The 12,980-nt window shown below is 36.8% G+C and overlaps 1 protein-coding gene across 6 annotated transcripts in view; it reads right to left on the reverse strand.

Annotated features, from left to right (window-relative positions):
• The window catches only part of SKIC3 (SKI3 subunit of superkiller complex), an 87,915-nt gene that overhangs the window by 55,134 nt on the left and 19,801 nt on the right, over positions 1-12,980 (reverse strand). For all 6 annotated transcript variants that reach the window (XM_024746967.1, XM_024746964.1, XM_024746965.1 and 3 more), the window contains 6 exons: positions 11,406-11,504; positions 11,190-11,298; positions 4,171-4,311; positions 3,219-3,320; positions 2,237-2,376; positions 17-103 (listed from right to left, as the gene is read on the reverse strand). In XM_024746967.1, coding sequence (XP_024602735.1) covers positions 17-103; positions 2,237-2,376; positions 3,219-3,320; positions 4,171-4,311; positions 11,190-11,298; positions 11,406-11,504 — 678 coding nt within the window. The remainder of the gene's footprint in view (positions 1-16; positions 104-2,236; positions 2,377-3,218; positions 3,321-4,170; positions 4,312-11,189; positions 11,299-11,405; positions 11,505-12,980) is intronic.

The raw sequence follows: 12,980 nt of genomic DNA on the forward strand, positions 1-12,980 counted from the left end.
AAATGAAAACACCAACCTTTGAAGCTTCATCTAATGAGCCTTTGTTCAGATAGGCCACGCCTTTGAGAACCAAAAGTCCTGGGATATTATTTGCATCAGAAACCTAGGAAATAATTGTAAAGAATTGCTATAAATCTCCTACAACACAATGCAGCAATGTTTTGCTTTAACTAAAGAATGACCATGGTATAAAGACTTAGAGGTCCTGATTTCTATCACTATTAACACTTCCATTCTTTACAATCTTATTAAAGAAAATTTCAAATACATTAAAAAAATTAGAGAACAGCATAATGAACCCACATGTACTTATCATCTAGTTTCAAAATTATTAGCTCAAAGCCAATCTTTTCTCATCTATACCTCCACCCATTTCACCACACTCCTGCTTAGATTACCCCAGAAATTATAGCTTTTCATCTGATAGTTTAGTATCTGTATCTAAAAAATACGTTTATTTTTAATAACATAATCATACTACCATTATAAACAAAACCAACAATACATCCTTAACATCATCAAATAATTAACCAGTGTTCAAATTTATCAGTTGTCTCATAAAATATTTAAAGAATTTGTTTTAATCAAAATCCAAATAAGGTACATACATTTCAACTGGCTGATATATCTCTTAAGTCTCTTTTAATCCACAGGATTCCCTTCCATCCTTTTTTTTCTCCCTTAAAATTTAACTGTTGAAAAATATGGGCCACTTTCACAGTTTCTCAGAGTCTGGCTCTTGATGATTGTATTGTCATGGTATTGACATGTTCCCTGGTCCCCTGTATCTTCTATAAATTAGTAGGTCTAGACCTTTGATCTGATTCAGGTTTGATGTTCTGGCAAGAATACCTCATGTGTACTTGCACCTGGTTATGTCTAGTTGTCTTTTTTTCTTGTAATGCTAAGCAGCCATTGATCCTCAATGCCTAGATCTATTAATTCATTATGGACCGCAAAATGGTGATTTCCTAATTCTATCATTCCTTCTTTCCTTATTCGATGGCATACTTCAACAAAGAGAAATTTCCCCTCCTCTATCTATTTGATCATTCTGAGGAACAGTTCATAAAGGAAACATAGGATAAATACTTCGATTTTTTCCAATTGGTTCCTTAGCATCCTTCAAAGATTCACTATACTGAGGATGACTTGTTGATTTTTTTTGGTATCGTCATTAACACATGGATTTAAACTTAAATGATGTGCTTTAATCTATTGCAGTTACTACTGCTCAAACCATCCCCTCTTTAGCCAGTAAAAATCAATTCATGCTAGTTCCTGAGCACTTCTGACATAATTCTAATAGCCTTTTATGGTTTCATTGGTTTCTAGCATTATAAGGTGTCCTGGGCTCATCTTGTACATTTTCTTTCTCAGACTTGGATTCTACCAGTTCTTCAAGGAACTTTTCATTTGGTTTTTGTTTTTTTGTAAAAAAAAAAAAAAAGAGTATGGAAAGACCTCTCCAAAGCATTCACCCAAAACACACTATTGGTGGAAGGCAAGTATTGAGAGAAAACAAGAAAATAAGATATCTGTTCTTGAAGGATCCTGACAACTGTTCTAATTTTAAAGAAAAACTATGAAATGCAAAGCCTTTTGAAACATAAAAAACAATGATTTTTTATAAAAATTCAGCTCTGCAATATACTGAGTGATATAATTTTAATTTCATACCAAAAATAGCCTTTATCTGAAAAATATCTTTATATTGTTAAAGGCACCATGTTGTTATAATTCATAATTTATTAGTTTTTGCTAGGAAATTTCAAACTGCTTGAATCAAAAACAGTAAGAAATCAGTTTCCTTCTTAAATATCAATCTTTCTCAGAGTGTTTTTTAAGTTGAATAAAACAAGCAACATTCTCTACCATGAAGCTACAAGTGTCCTTAATAATTCTTGTCAATAATCTATGAAATATTTTCTGGAGAGAAAAATTTAGAATACCAAATTAATAATAATCAAGTATTGATAACCCAAGAGGGCAAAAAGAGAAAAGGAGAATAAGAGCAAGAACTAAAGAATGAAATTGCATCATATGAAGAACACTGTAAGTACTTAACCAAGAGGCAAACAAATAACTTTAGGAGTTTCCAAAAAGTGCAGAGGTGGTGAATTCATACCTCTAACACAAAATTTTTGTAAGTAAATATTTGTGGTAAGCAAAGAGTGGTTGATGCCTGGTTGACCGAAAACTAAATAAGGTGAAGGGAAAAATGCAATAAGACTACCTGATCAAGAGTACAAATCGCTTCCTCTGAAGATTCATAATCTGAGAGTTTAATCAAAGCCTCTGCTTTCAAATGAAGACAAAGATTCTTCTGATGAAGATTGCCACCAGACACACCAAGATTATCTATGTTCTTCAGAGCTGACAAAATTAAAGACATCTGAATGAAGACAATCATATCACTTCACTTTGTTTTTTCTTTTTAAGGGTAACATATAACAAATTGTAGATATAGATAAACTGTCAAAACAATATACATGAAGAATAATTCAAAGCTAAATATAAATTCTTCCCTGAACTCTTTATGAAAATATCTGAATTTGAAACAGAACAGATCAAAATTTAAAACCTCCATCTTCACGTAACGTATAATAAAACTGAACATCCTGAAACACAACAATGGCTGTCTATATCTGCTACATAATAGAGGTTAACCCTTAGCCAAAGCATCTGTCACAAAAATAGCACATTAAGGATAATGGAAGGGAAAAGAAGCTGAATTAGGATGAACCAAGGTAAACTGTTTCCCAACTGCAGAGGCAAGGTCACCAGCCAGGCCAAGAGCAGTGCATCATTTCTCTGATTTCTTACCCCACACCTGACCTACGCGAGCACATGCAGATAGGCTCTAAGATACCTCTCCTTGTCCATTACCTACATTGAAGGAATCAAGAATCTACGTTAGAGTGAAGGTCACAGGTCACACAAGAAGCTTCCCTGTTACAAAGACAGAGCATCACCACACAAGCTTAAACTGACTTTGTCAAAATTCCAAGTGTAGGAAACTTTTGATAAATACTCATTGCTGGTTTAAAAATATAGTAGTAGACATGCACACAGACTTGGTGTGGTTTTTTTTTTTTAACCTCCTCAATGAAATTTAAATTAGTTGGTAACTTAAAATACAAAATAAAGCACCATTATCATTCTCCTTTAAGACGAAAAGAAACAGCGTTGGCCACCCTGGAAGATGTCAAGAATACCTTGATTGCATGAAAGAACAGCTTCCTTAGGTTTATGCATTCTGACTTGGGCTTCTGCCAGATGATACCATCCAGCTGTGCAGAGAGGGCTTTCCTTTAACCCTAAAAGGATAACAGTAATCACAAAATCCAAGGTTTCCATTATGACTGAGAGGAATGGCACCACAATCCACTCCCCAAATCAGACTCCTCCCCGCTCCCTTGTAGTCCATATCTAGTCAGTCACAAAGTCACATTGATTCCACGGCCCACCACTTCAGTTCAGACCTCCATTATCTATCCCAGATCAATGCAAGTGCTTGCCATCTACTCCAATTCATTCTCTATACTGTGGCCAGAATACTTCTAAAAATACAAATGGGATTATGAAATTCCCCTACTTAAGACTTTCTGCTGGTTCCCAGCTGCCCTTTGGATAACATGCAAACCTCTTAACAAGGTTTGCAAGGCCCCTTTCCAGCCTCAATTCTTGTCCCCTCCTGCTCCCATACTTTATTTTCAAATCTTGCTGAACCATCAGGAGTTCCCTGAACACCAGCTTTTCTCTCACCTCAGGCTATTTCAACTCTTGGCCTAAAATGCTCCTCCCGCTGCCAGGCTTGTATTTGTCATTCAGACCTCAATATGAAAGAGAGTTCATCCAGAATTGTCATACCTGATAAGACTAAATTAAAGCCTCCTAAGCATGGAGATAGCATCCTTATTTTACATGGAGATAGTATCCTTATTTTACAAACAAAAACACTGAGACACAAAGAGTTTAATTAACTTTCGTAAGGTCTTGAAATTAGTGAGTGGCAGAGTTGGAATTCAAACTTAAGCAGACTCCAGAGTATTTAAGTACATTTTTTTGCTGCTATCCTAAATATATATATTCCTTAAAGAAAGGCCCAAAGATAAATGCCTGCTAACAACTATACCTCATGTTATACGTTGCACACTGAACACTCACCTTCTGTTAAGCTCCTAACAGCATCTTCGTACTTTTTGTCTTGTAATGCTTTAATGCCTAAACCAATGAGACCTAGACCACTTTTTGAATCCATTTCCACTAATCTACAACAATACTGTTCTCCCTCATCAGTAAGGCTTCCTGGAATTAAAAGAAAAAGTTATTAGCATACATGTAACAATATGTGCCCAAACCTGTACACTTAAATGCCAAGAGCTGTCTTACGCATACACTTCCATATCTCGATTCCAGGAATTTGAAACTTAAATAGACCAACAAATGTAGAAAACATTAACATCTCATAAAGAAAATGATGTTCCTTCTTCTTCTTAAATACCAGAAGTAGAAACCACTTTACACACAGCAGTATGGGTAAACTGAACTTGCTGTCGTACTCAAGGGTTTCAAGCAAGAAACCTACTGCTACTTGCCACAAGGCTAAGACTCAGCCCGCTGTGTGCCACCGGGTCTCCCTTTGCTATTCAGCAATAAGAACTTTGGTTGTTAGATGAAGGAATCCCTGTCAAAGGACAGTATCTTTGCCAGCCTCTCTCCCTGGACAACAACGTGCTGCTAGAGATGCGGCAGCCAAGATGCCAGATGCAGTGGACTCTTCCAGCAGCCCAGGATCAAAAGACAGCCTACTCAGCAGGATCCTGAACAAAGACGTAGTCACATTCTTCTTAAGTTTACATTCAAAACTTTCTTCTCCTATATAAGTTAACAGTTAGGCTTATGTAGTAATCATCCAATGCCTACATTTTGAGTTTATTTTGGTAAAAAAAATTAGTTTAGAAGACACTGTAGGTTCTGTTATATTGTTTTTCCATTTTCTCCAACCTCAATCATTCTCAGAATTCCTGTTCCCAGAAAAGCACAAAAACAGGTGGAAAATATGATTTCTGTTTTGAGAATAAACTGGAACTACTATTGACCACTTTAATAAGTTGTTTAATCACATACTGAAATTCTTAAAAAGTAATTGAGACAGTAATTTACAACTTGAAGCAATAAATAAGGGGAACAAATAAAAATAAATTATCTGAAAAAGAGACCTGATGCTTTAATATCTCTATAAAACAGCCCCAAACCACATATGGAACCACTGTTTCAGTAACAGATGTCAAAGGTGAATTCTTTGCATGATACCATTTAGCTTATATATTTCAAAAATTTTAAAACCAGATATATAACAATGTATATAATCCCTAAGTAATATTTTATATATTAATTTAGAAGTCCAAGTCAGCACCAAAAATCCTAAGAATTCATAATGGCTAAAGAATTAAAACTTCAATACTGTTTGGTGAAATATGAGAATAAACTGGAAGAAATACTATCTTGGTTAATAAGCCAGTAAAAAAGACACAAGCCTGCTTCTAGACAAGAATTTCCCTTCCATCAATATGTTCTCACTATCGCTTCCATAAATATGAATTCCAAGAATAGACATGCCTAGTTCCATACACCCTATATCCTCCAAAAGCAAACCACTGGGGCCTTCCCCCCGCCTTTTATATCCAGCGGTATTGTCTAAACTACATATCAAAATAACCTCGAGGACTTGTTAAAACAAAAAATGCTGAACCCTACTCTCAAAGTTTCTGATTCAGTAGGTCTGATATTAGACCTGAGAATTTGCATTTCTAACAAGTTGTCAGGTGATACTGATGCTACTGGTCCAGAGATCATACTTTAAGAATCACCAGTCTACAGTATTTAGCAATACCATATACCAACTGTATTACTAGCTTTATAACATACATACCCTGCCTTTGTTGCCTCTGTAGCTAAACAGTAATTTCTGAAGGGTAGGGACTAGTACAGTACCTTGTACATGTAGCCATTCATTAAATATTGTAATGATCCTTTAAAAATACCGTTATGAATTGATGTCCCAAAAGGCTTAGTCTATTAATAGGTAAAGGCTGAGAATTACTATGGAAAATTAAAAACATTCACCATTCTAAAAAAGAAAATAAAATGGCTACTAAAATTTTACCTTCGATTTCTATCCAACTGAGTCAAAACTCTCTCTTACTCCACAGAAACACAATTCATGATAGTCTATCTTGGCTATAAAAACTGCCCTTATTACAGAAAACACACCTGGGATGAAAAGAAGAAAAGCCAATCATGCATCTTTTCTAAAAAATCATCCATATTTAGGGTAACTAAAAACTGCACACAGGTGAGCAAAGTGTGAATAGGCAGATGAAAATAGTTTCCAAAAGGTCTAGGATTAACACAAAAATCTTTTAAACAACGTAAATTTTCCTAACATATTCCCCTTTGCTAACATCTGGGAGCACAATTATAAAAGCAAAAAGAGATTCAAGGAGATTATATTCACGTCTAGCCCTGGATAACATACTCTCTACATAAGACCAAGTGGCACTTAGAGGATTTCTCTACAGTGTTCACAAAAACCATCAACAGTAATAACAACACTAGTGATCCTGTGTAAAGAGACAGGAATATTCTAGCTTCAACTCTCAATCCACTTCTTCTCCATACTAAGTCTTGTTGAAAATACTACCTAAATAAATGTGGAGGATAAAACCAGAAAGGAAATAGACTTCATTGTTTTTGAATAGAAAAGTGTTTATTTAACTTATCTGCTCTTTTTAACATTTAAAAGAGTCTAAGATTCCAGATTTAGTGACTTTAGAACAGTTTGTCAATATTATTTTTATTTGTCAATAAGGCAAGGTAGACTTGGAGCTGATAAAAGATGTTCTGAAAAGGTTCAGAGTAGATGCTCAGTAATACCTATAAGAATTCTGTTTCCTAAAGTTTATCACAAAAAAAGGCAAGAGGTTTTTTAAAATAACTAATTTATTTCTGACATCCCAAAGAAATCCAACAGTGCTGTAGAATTTTTCTTTTAAATTAACCTAGCTTGGCGGGTGAAAAACAACATGTACTCATTTTTTAATTTCCACCTGGATTTTCTAGTATTTCTGGAACAGAAAATCTTAAACTCTTTTCTGTTTGGATTTGAAGAACCAAGCTTTCTTATCCTCCTGCATTTCAGCAATAAAGCAAAACAAAATAAATCAAAAAGGTCATTTAGCATGAAATAACATTTCATCAGATGACAACTGTGAAAGCTATTCACTACTTGTTATGTGAAGCTTTATAAACTGAGTCATTTTGCAAATGAGTCTTCAAGCCTCAACATACAAAGGAGGACAAAAGAGAATGAAATATATTTGTCCCCAGTGGAAAAGAACCCAGTGATTAACTGCTGTGAGGCAGCAAATTCTGCAGGCACTAAAGTACTCTGGGGGAGGATAGATCAGCCTTTAAGAGACCTCACAGATTTTCAGAAGTTATTAATACATAGAAAGTTTGGCTTAAAGGAGCAATGAAAAGAAGGAAAAAAAGAAATCATTAAGCACAGCTTCCTACTCTCCTACATTAACTATTAAACTTCCACCCCAAAATAATGCTTCAACTCAGAATGTACCTAAGCCTGAATTGCCCCATTCCACAAATCCTTACATCCAACATTTCGGCAGGGAAAGAAGTCTTCCTTGGAGTACCATACATGTAAATATCCACCTACCCACTCCCTTTGCCAGGACATTTGTAATTCTGCAAAATACACATCCCCAAACCCTCTCTGAGAATGTTTTGTGGTTTTTTTCCACAAAAATCAACACTCTCTCTATACAATCTGATAATCCCTTTGCTATCTCTTTACTAAAACATTTTGTCAAGTACTGAATTTATGGGCAAAACTCTGCAGACTATTTGTTGAGCCTATTGCTTCTATAATTTTGTAGGCTTTTTGATATACTAGGGCATATTTACTCAACAAATCTACATTATAGGCTTATATGTACCTATTAAGAAAATATTTGATCAGTCCTCAAAAAGAAACATCAGTGTATCTTCTTGTGCCAATTAGCATGTAAGCACGTCAAGAATGAGGGAATGGCACAAACCATGAATAGCTGAACAGGAACAGAGAGAAAAGGGTGAACAGCCAAGAATTGCGCAATAGCAGAAAAAGGGATGAAGGGATGAGTACCAGAGGCCACACAATAAAGAAAATCAGTCCACTTATCTTGGGAACACACTGGGTCTCATGCTAAAAGTTGAAGAAACTGGGTGACTTAGAACTATGCTTCCTATTAGAGGAAAACAAACAAACAAAAAAACCACACACAAAAAAAATCATAGAAGTCTTCCCTGGTGACTCAGTGGTTAAGAACCCGCCTGCCAATGCAGGGGACACGGGTTCGAGCCCTGGTCTGGGAAGATCCCACACGCCGCGGAGCAACTAAGCCCGTCCACCACAACTACTGAGACTGTGCTCTAGAGCCTGTGAGCCACAACTACTGAAGCCCGCGCACCTAGAGCCCATGCTCTGCAACAAGAGAAGCCACCGCAATGAGAAGCCCGCGCACCACAACAAAGAGTAGCCCTCGCTCACCACAACTAGAGAAAGCCCGCGCGCAGCAACGAAGACCCAACACAGCCAAAAATAAATTAATTAATTAAAAAAATATCATAAGCATGCTTCCCGTACTGAAAGTCTCTTAGCATGCCTCTTCCTCCTTGACCTCAAGGCAACGTCCATAACATTAACTAGCCCTTTCTTCTTGAAACTCTCCTGCCAGAAGAGATACTGCAATTCTCTTTCTCCTCTAAAAGCCTACTATCCCCCTCTCACACTTCCTCCTCTTCTCCCTTAAATGAAGTCAGTCCGTCCCTGGATTGCTTCTTTTTATACCTGCTAACCATTTCTTCCTACTCTTTTCCCATTGCTGTATTCTAAGTTCCAATTCAATCACTCTGATTAAAAAAGACAGCCCTGGGCTTCCCTGGTGGCGTGGTGGTTGAGAGTCCGCCTGCCGATGCAGGGGACACAGGTTCCTGCCCTGGTCCGGGAAGATCCCCACATGCTGCAGAGTGGCTGGGCCCGGGAGTCATGGTCGCTGAGCCTGCGCGTCCGGAGCCTGTGCTCCGCAACGGGAGAGGCCACAACAGTGAGATGCCCGCGTACCACAAAAAAAAGAAGACAGCCCTACCAAAGGCCTCCTAATCATAAAATTATTTGCTCAATCTCTCAAGACAGACCTCCTTTCTGAAATGCTCTTTCCTTGCCTTCCGTGTTGCTTTGCATCGGCTCCCCCACCCTCCTCTCTGACCCTCTTTGCTTCTCTGTCCTCCATCCCCTCTTCCCCCTCTTCCCCCTCTTCCCCCCTTTCCCTTCAAGGCAGCCAACACTGCCCAAGGTACAGTTTTCACCTTTCCGCCCTTCAGGCATCCTCTGAAGTCATCCACTCCATTCACTTTCACGTACACGCAAACGGCTTCCAAACCTTGTTGATCTCTCATGGGCAAATCCTGATGAACATTTCCCTCTGAATGCCCATTAACAGCTCCTCTCAACAACTTACCTTTCGTACAAACCATCATTCCATATTAGTGCAACTTTTCAGGAGAGTTGAAAGTTAAAATTGATTTCTCCCTCCCTTCACCTCTAAGAAATCTCTTCCATTTTTGCATTCACCTGTTACTTTCAATTGCTGCTATCATATTCCCAGTTCATTCATTCCTATAGTTCATTCATTCCTAGCATCACTTATTCTACCCAATCTAGCCTATCTTCTGTACAATCTATCCTGCACACCATATTAGTTTAAGATTTTATACTTCATAAATCTACTCACTACAACACTTTTAATGTTTTCTTTCCTCATGTTAGTGAAAACTGCTCTTGCACGTGTATCTTTGACTCAGTTAAAGTAAGGAAAAGGGGGTCTGCTTACTTCTCACCATAAAAAAATCCAAAACTGAAGAGTTCTGGACTTTAATTCAGACACCAGGGGGAAAAAAAGTACAAGTTGGACTTACAAGGGAAAGTTAGAGTGGGGAGAGCCAAGATAAGTGCAATGAGACTTTTGTAACAGGAATTTTCCCTCATTTATCTCAAGCAGTTGTTTTCAACCATTTTTCAATTATGAAACATGCGATGGTCATTAACATACAAAGCATTCCCATGTCTATACTCATTTAGCAACAAAGTGAAAAAACTTAAATGGATTAGGAAAGCTCTGCAATAATTTACAATCACTACCACACTGGTGCTGGTACTGTTATTTCCATTCCAATGACTGACTTCTATGAATTATATTCCTATCAGGTGAATATAGGAATGGACAGGAATGATATTCAAATTCTTTTTAAAACACCTATTCAGCACAGACACTGGCAAAACAGACAGCAGCTATTGTGAAAACCAATATGGTCAACATCCTGTAAACTGACAAGCACAAGATATCCACAGCTACGAGTTTTGGCAACTCCCAGAAGGCTAACTGCCATCACTTCTCTCTCTTCCCCCAACAAAAGTACACAAAGAAGCAACAGCATGAAGCATACACTAAGACACACTCTCTGACTTGAATCTGCTCTGTTTAATTAAAAAAGTAGATCATTCACAAACTTCATCACTTTATCATACTATAGTATTTGTAACAAATGTCGTTGTGACCTTGACATACCACATAACATCAACACTGAGAATGTTAATCTTTTACAAAATCTTTTGCATGACATTCATATCCCTGTGTAATACAGTCTAACTTACTTAATCAAAATATATCTTAGTTATTCTTTCTACTACAGCAAATAGAACTATTTTACTATTCCCCCAAACCACACCTAGTCCCATTCCTCTGCTCATGCCATGTGGTGTATCTTTCACCTTCTCCTGTTCATCTAATTTCTGTGGAAAATTCAAGACCTTCTTCAATTCTTACCTTCAAAAATACTTCACTGATCAACAATAAACTCAGTAGCTCATAATTCGTCTGTGTCACTATACCTTCCTGTATTTCTTAGCCTTTTCATGTGCACAAAGAATACATATTGTACTTCCTCTCATGTCCAGAAATACTGAAACAATGCCTTACACACAATGGGCACTAAAACAATTTTTGATTCATGGCAACATCACTCTCACACCTCTGGGACACACAATATAACAAAGAATAAATTACCTGTTTCAATTAAATGCAAACAAAGCACTTCTAATGGATACTGTACAGTAGGATAGATGTTTATCATTCCTTCACAAGCCTTCTTCAACCTAGCAGTCTCATGAGGAAACTTGAAAATATAAAAGTAAAATAAAGTGAGTAGCAGAAAAATATACTTGTGAGCACTTTCCTAATTAGAATAGAAAGTCACGTTAGAGATTTTAAAAATCAACTTACTTTGGATAAACATTGAATGAAATGTCTATAAAGCACCTGGTGATCTTCACTAGGAATCTTATCTGATAAGTCCAGTGCATTCTCAAAAGCAGTTAAGAGCTGAAACAAAGACACAAAAAGCTATTAACTGTAGCATACTTAAATGACAAATACAATAAATAGTTGAACACAAAAGACTTACTTATACAAACCATACCCTTAACTAGTAACTGCAAATGTGTTTTATTGTCTAGCCCTACAATTTCAATGAGGAAAAAAATGTATAATTAAGTTTGGAATACATCTAACTCCAACTGGCCAGCAGACTGCACTGAACTAATAAGGGATAACTATAAATTAGCGACATTAATTTAACAAAACATTCTTGTAAGTGCTTGCTGCTCCCTACTAACTAGTTGAGAGGTACAGTCTCATATGTTAGTATAGCTGTTACTGCTCAGATCACTTTTAAAACATCTCTTCTGAAACCAACAGCACAGTCTTTGGAACATCTTCAGGATAGCATATCTTCAATCTCAAAAAAAAATTTTTATTAAGTTATACTTTTGGTAAAAAACCAGAGATATGACTGAACTATCATGAAATCATTCTTCTTACATAGTAGTATTAACTGAATTTGAAGAAAATTCCAAAAGAAGCCTCCTAAATATTTCCTCAGCAAGGACAGCAATACCAGAATCCAAGGCAAGCACTTTAAAAAATACCATTCATGGGACTTCCCTGGTGGCGCAGAGGTTAAGAATCCGCCTGCCAATGCAGGGGACACAGGGGGTTCGAGCCCTGGTCCAGGAAGATCCCACATGCCACGGAGCAACTAAGTCCGTATGCCACAACTACTGAGCCTGCGCTCTAGACCCCGTAAGCCACAACTACTGAGCCTGCACTCTAGAGCCCGCGAGCCACAACTACTAAAGACCACATGCCTAGAGCCCGTGCTCTGTAACAAGAGAAGCCACCGCAATGAGAAGCCCATGCACCGCAACAAAGAGTAGCCCCCGCTCACCGCAACTAGAGAAAGCCGGCACACAGCAACGAAGACCCAATGCAGCCAAAAATAAATATTTTTTTAAATATATAATAAAAATAAAGAATACCATTCATTTGGTTACGTAAGTTCTACATTTTTCAAAATGAATTTCCATGACTTTATAATAAAAATTCCTAATACAGTTCACCACCTCAAATTTTCATTTTAAGGTATGGTATAAAGTCTGCATAAATAAGTAAAATTTTACTGTGCTAATAAAGTTTAATGATCTTGCAAAAAAAGAAAAAAAAAGAAGAAGCCTAACAAACAGTCTAGCATAACACGTTAAAAAAAAATAGTAATGTAATCCACGTGGTAAATATGTGATACATTTTTTTCTGAACAGACTTAAATAAGGCAGAGTATCACTAGCATTCAAGGTGAAAATAACCCTCCCCCCAAAAAATCCTTTTATCCTATTTAACAATTAGAAATCAATTCTTAAAATGATAAGTATAATTAGTTCTCTTTCATGGAGGAGTATAGTGTAGATAATTCAAAATATTTTTACTTATTTTGACACGTGTTTGATATCCTGGTAACTGATA

This window comes from Neophocaena asiaeorientalis, unplaced genomic scaffold (genome assembly GCF_003031525.2).
Source record: "Neophocaena asiaeorientalis asiaeorientalis breed wild unplaced genomic scaffold, Neophocaena_asiaeorientalis_V1.1 scaffold550, whole genome shotgun sequence".
NCBI lineage: Eukaryota > Metazoa > Chordata > Mammalia > Artiodactyla > Phocoenidae > Neophocaena > Neophocaena asiaeorientalis.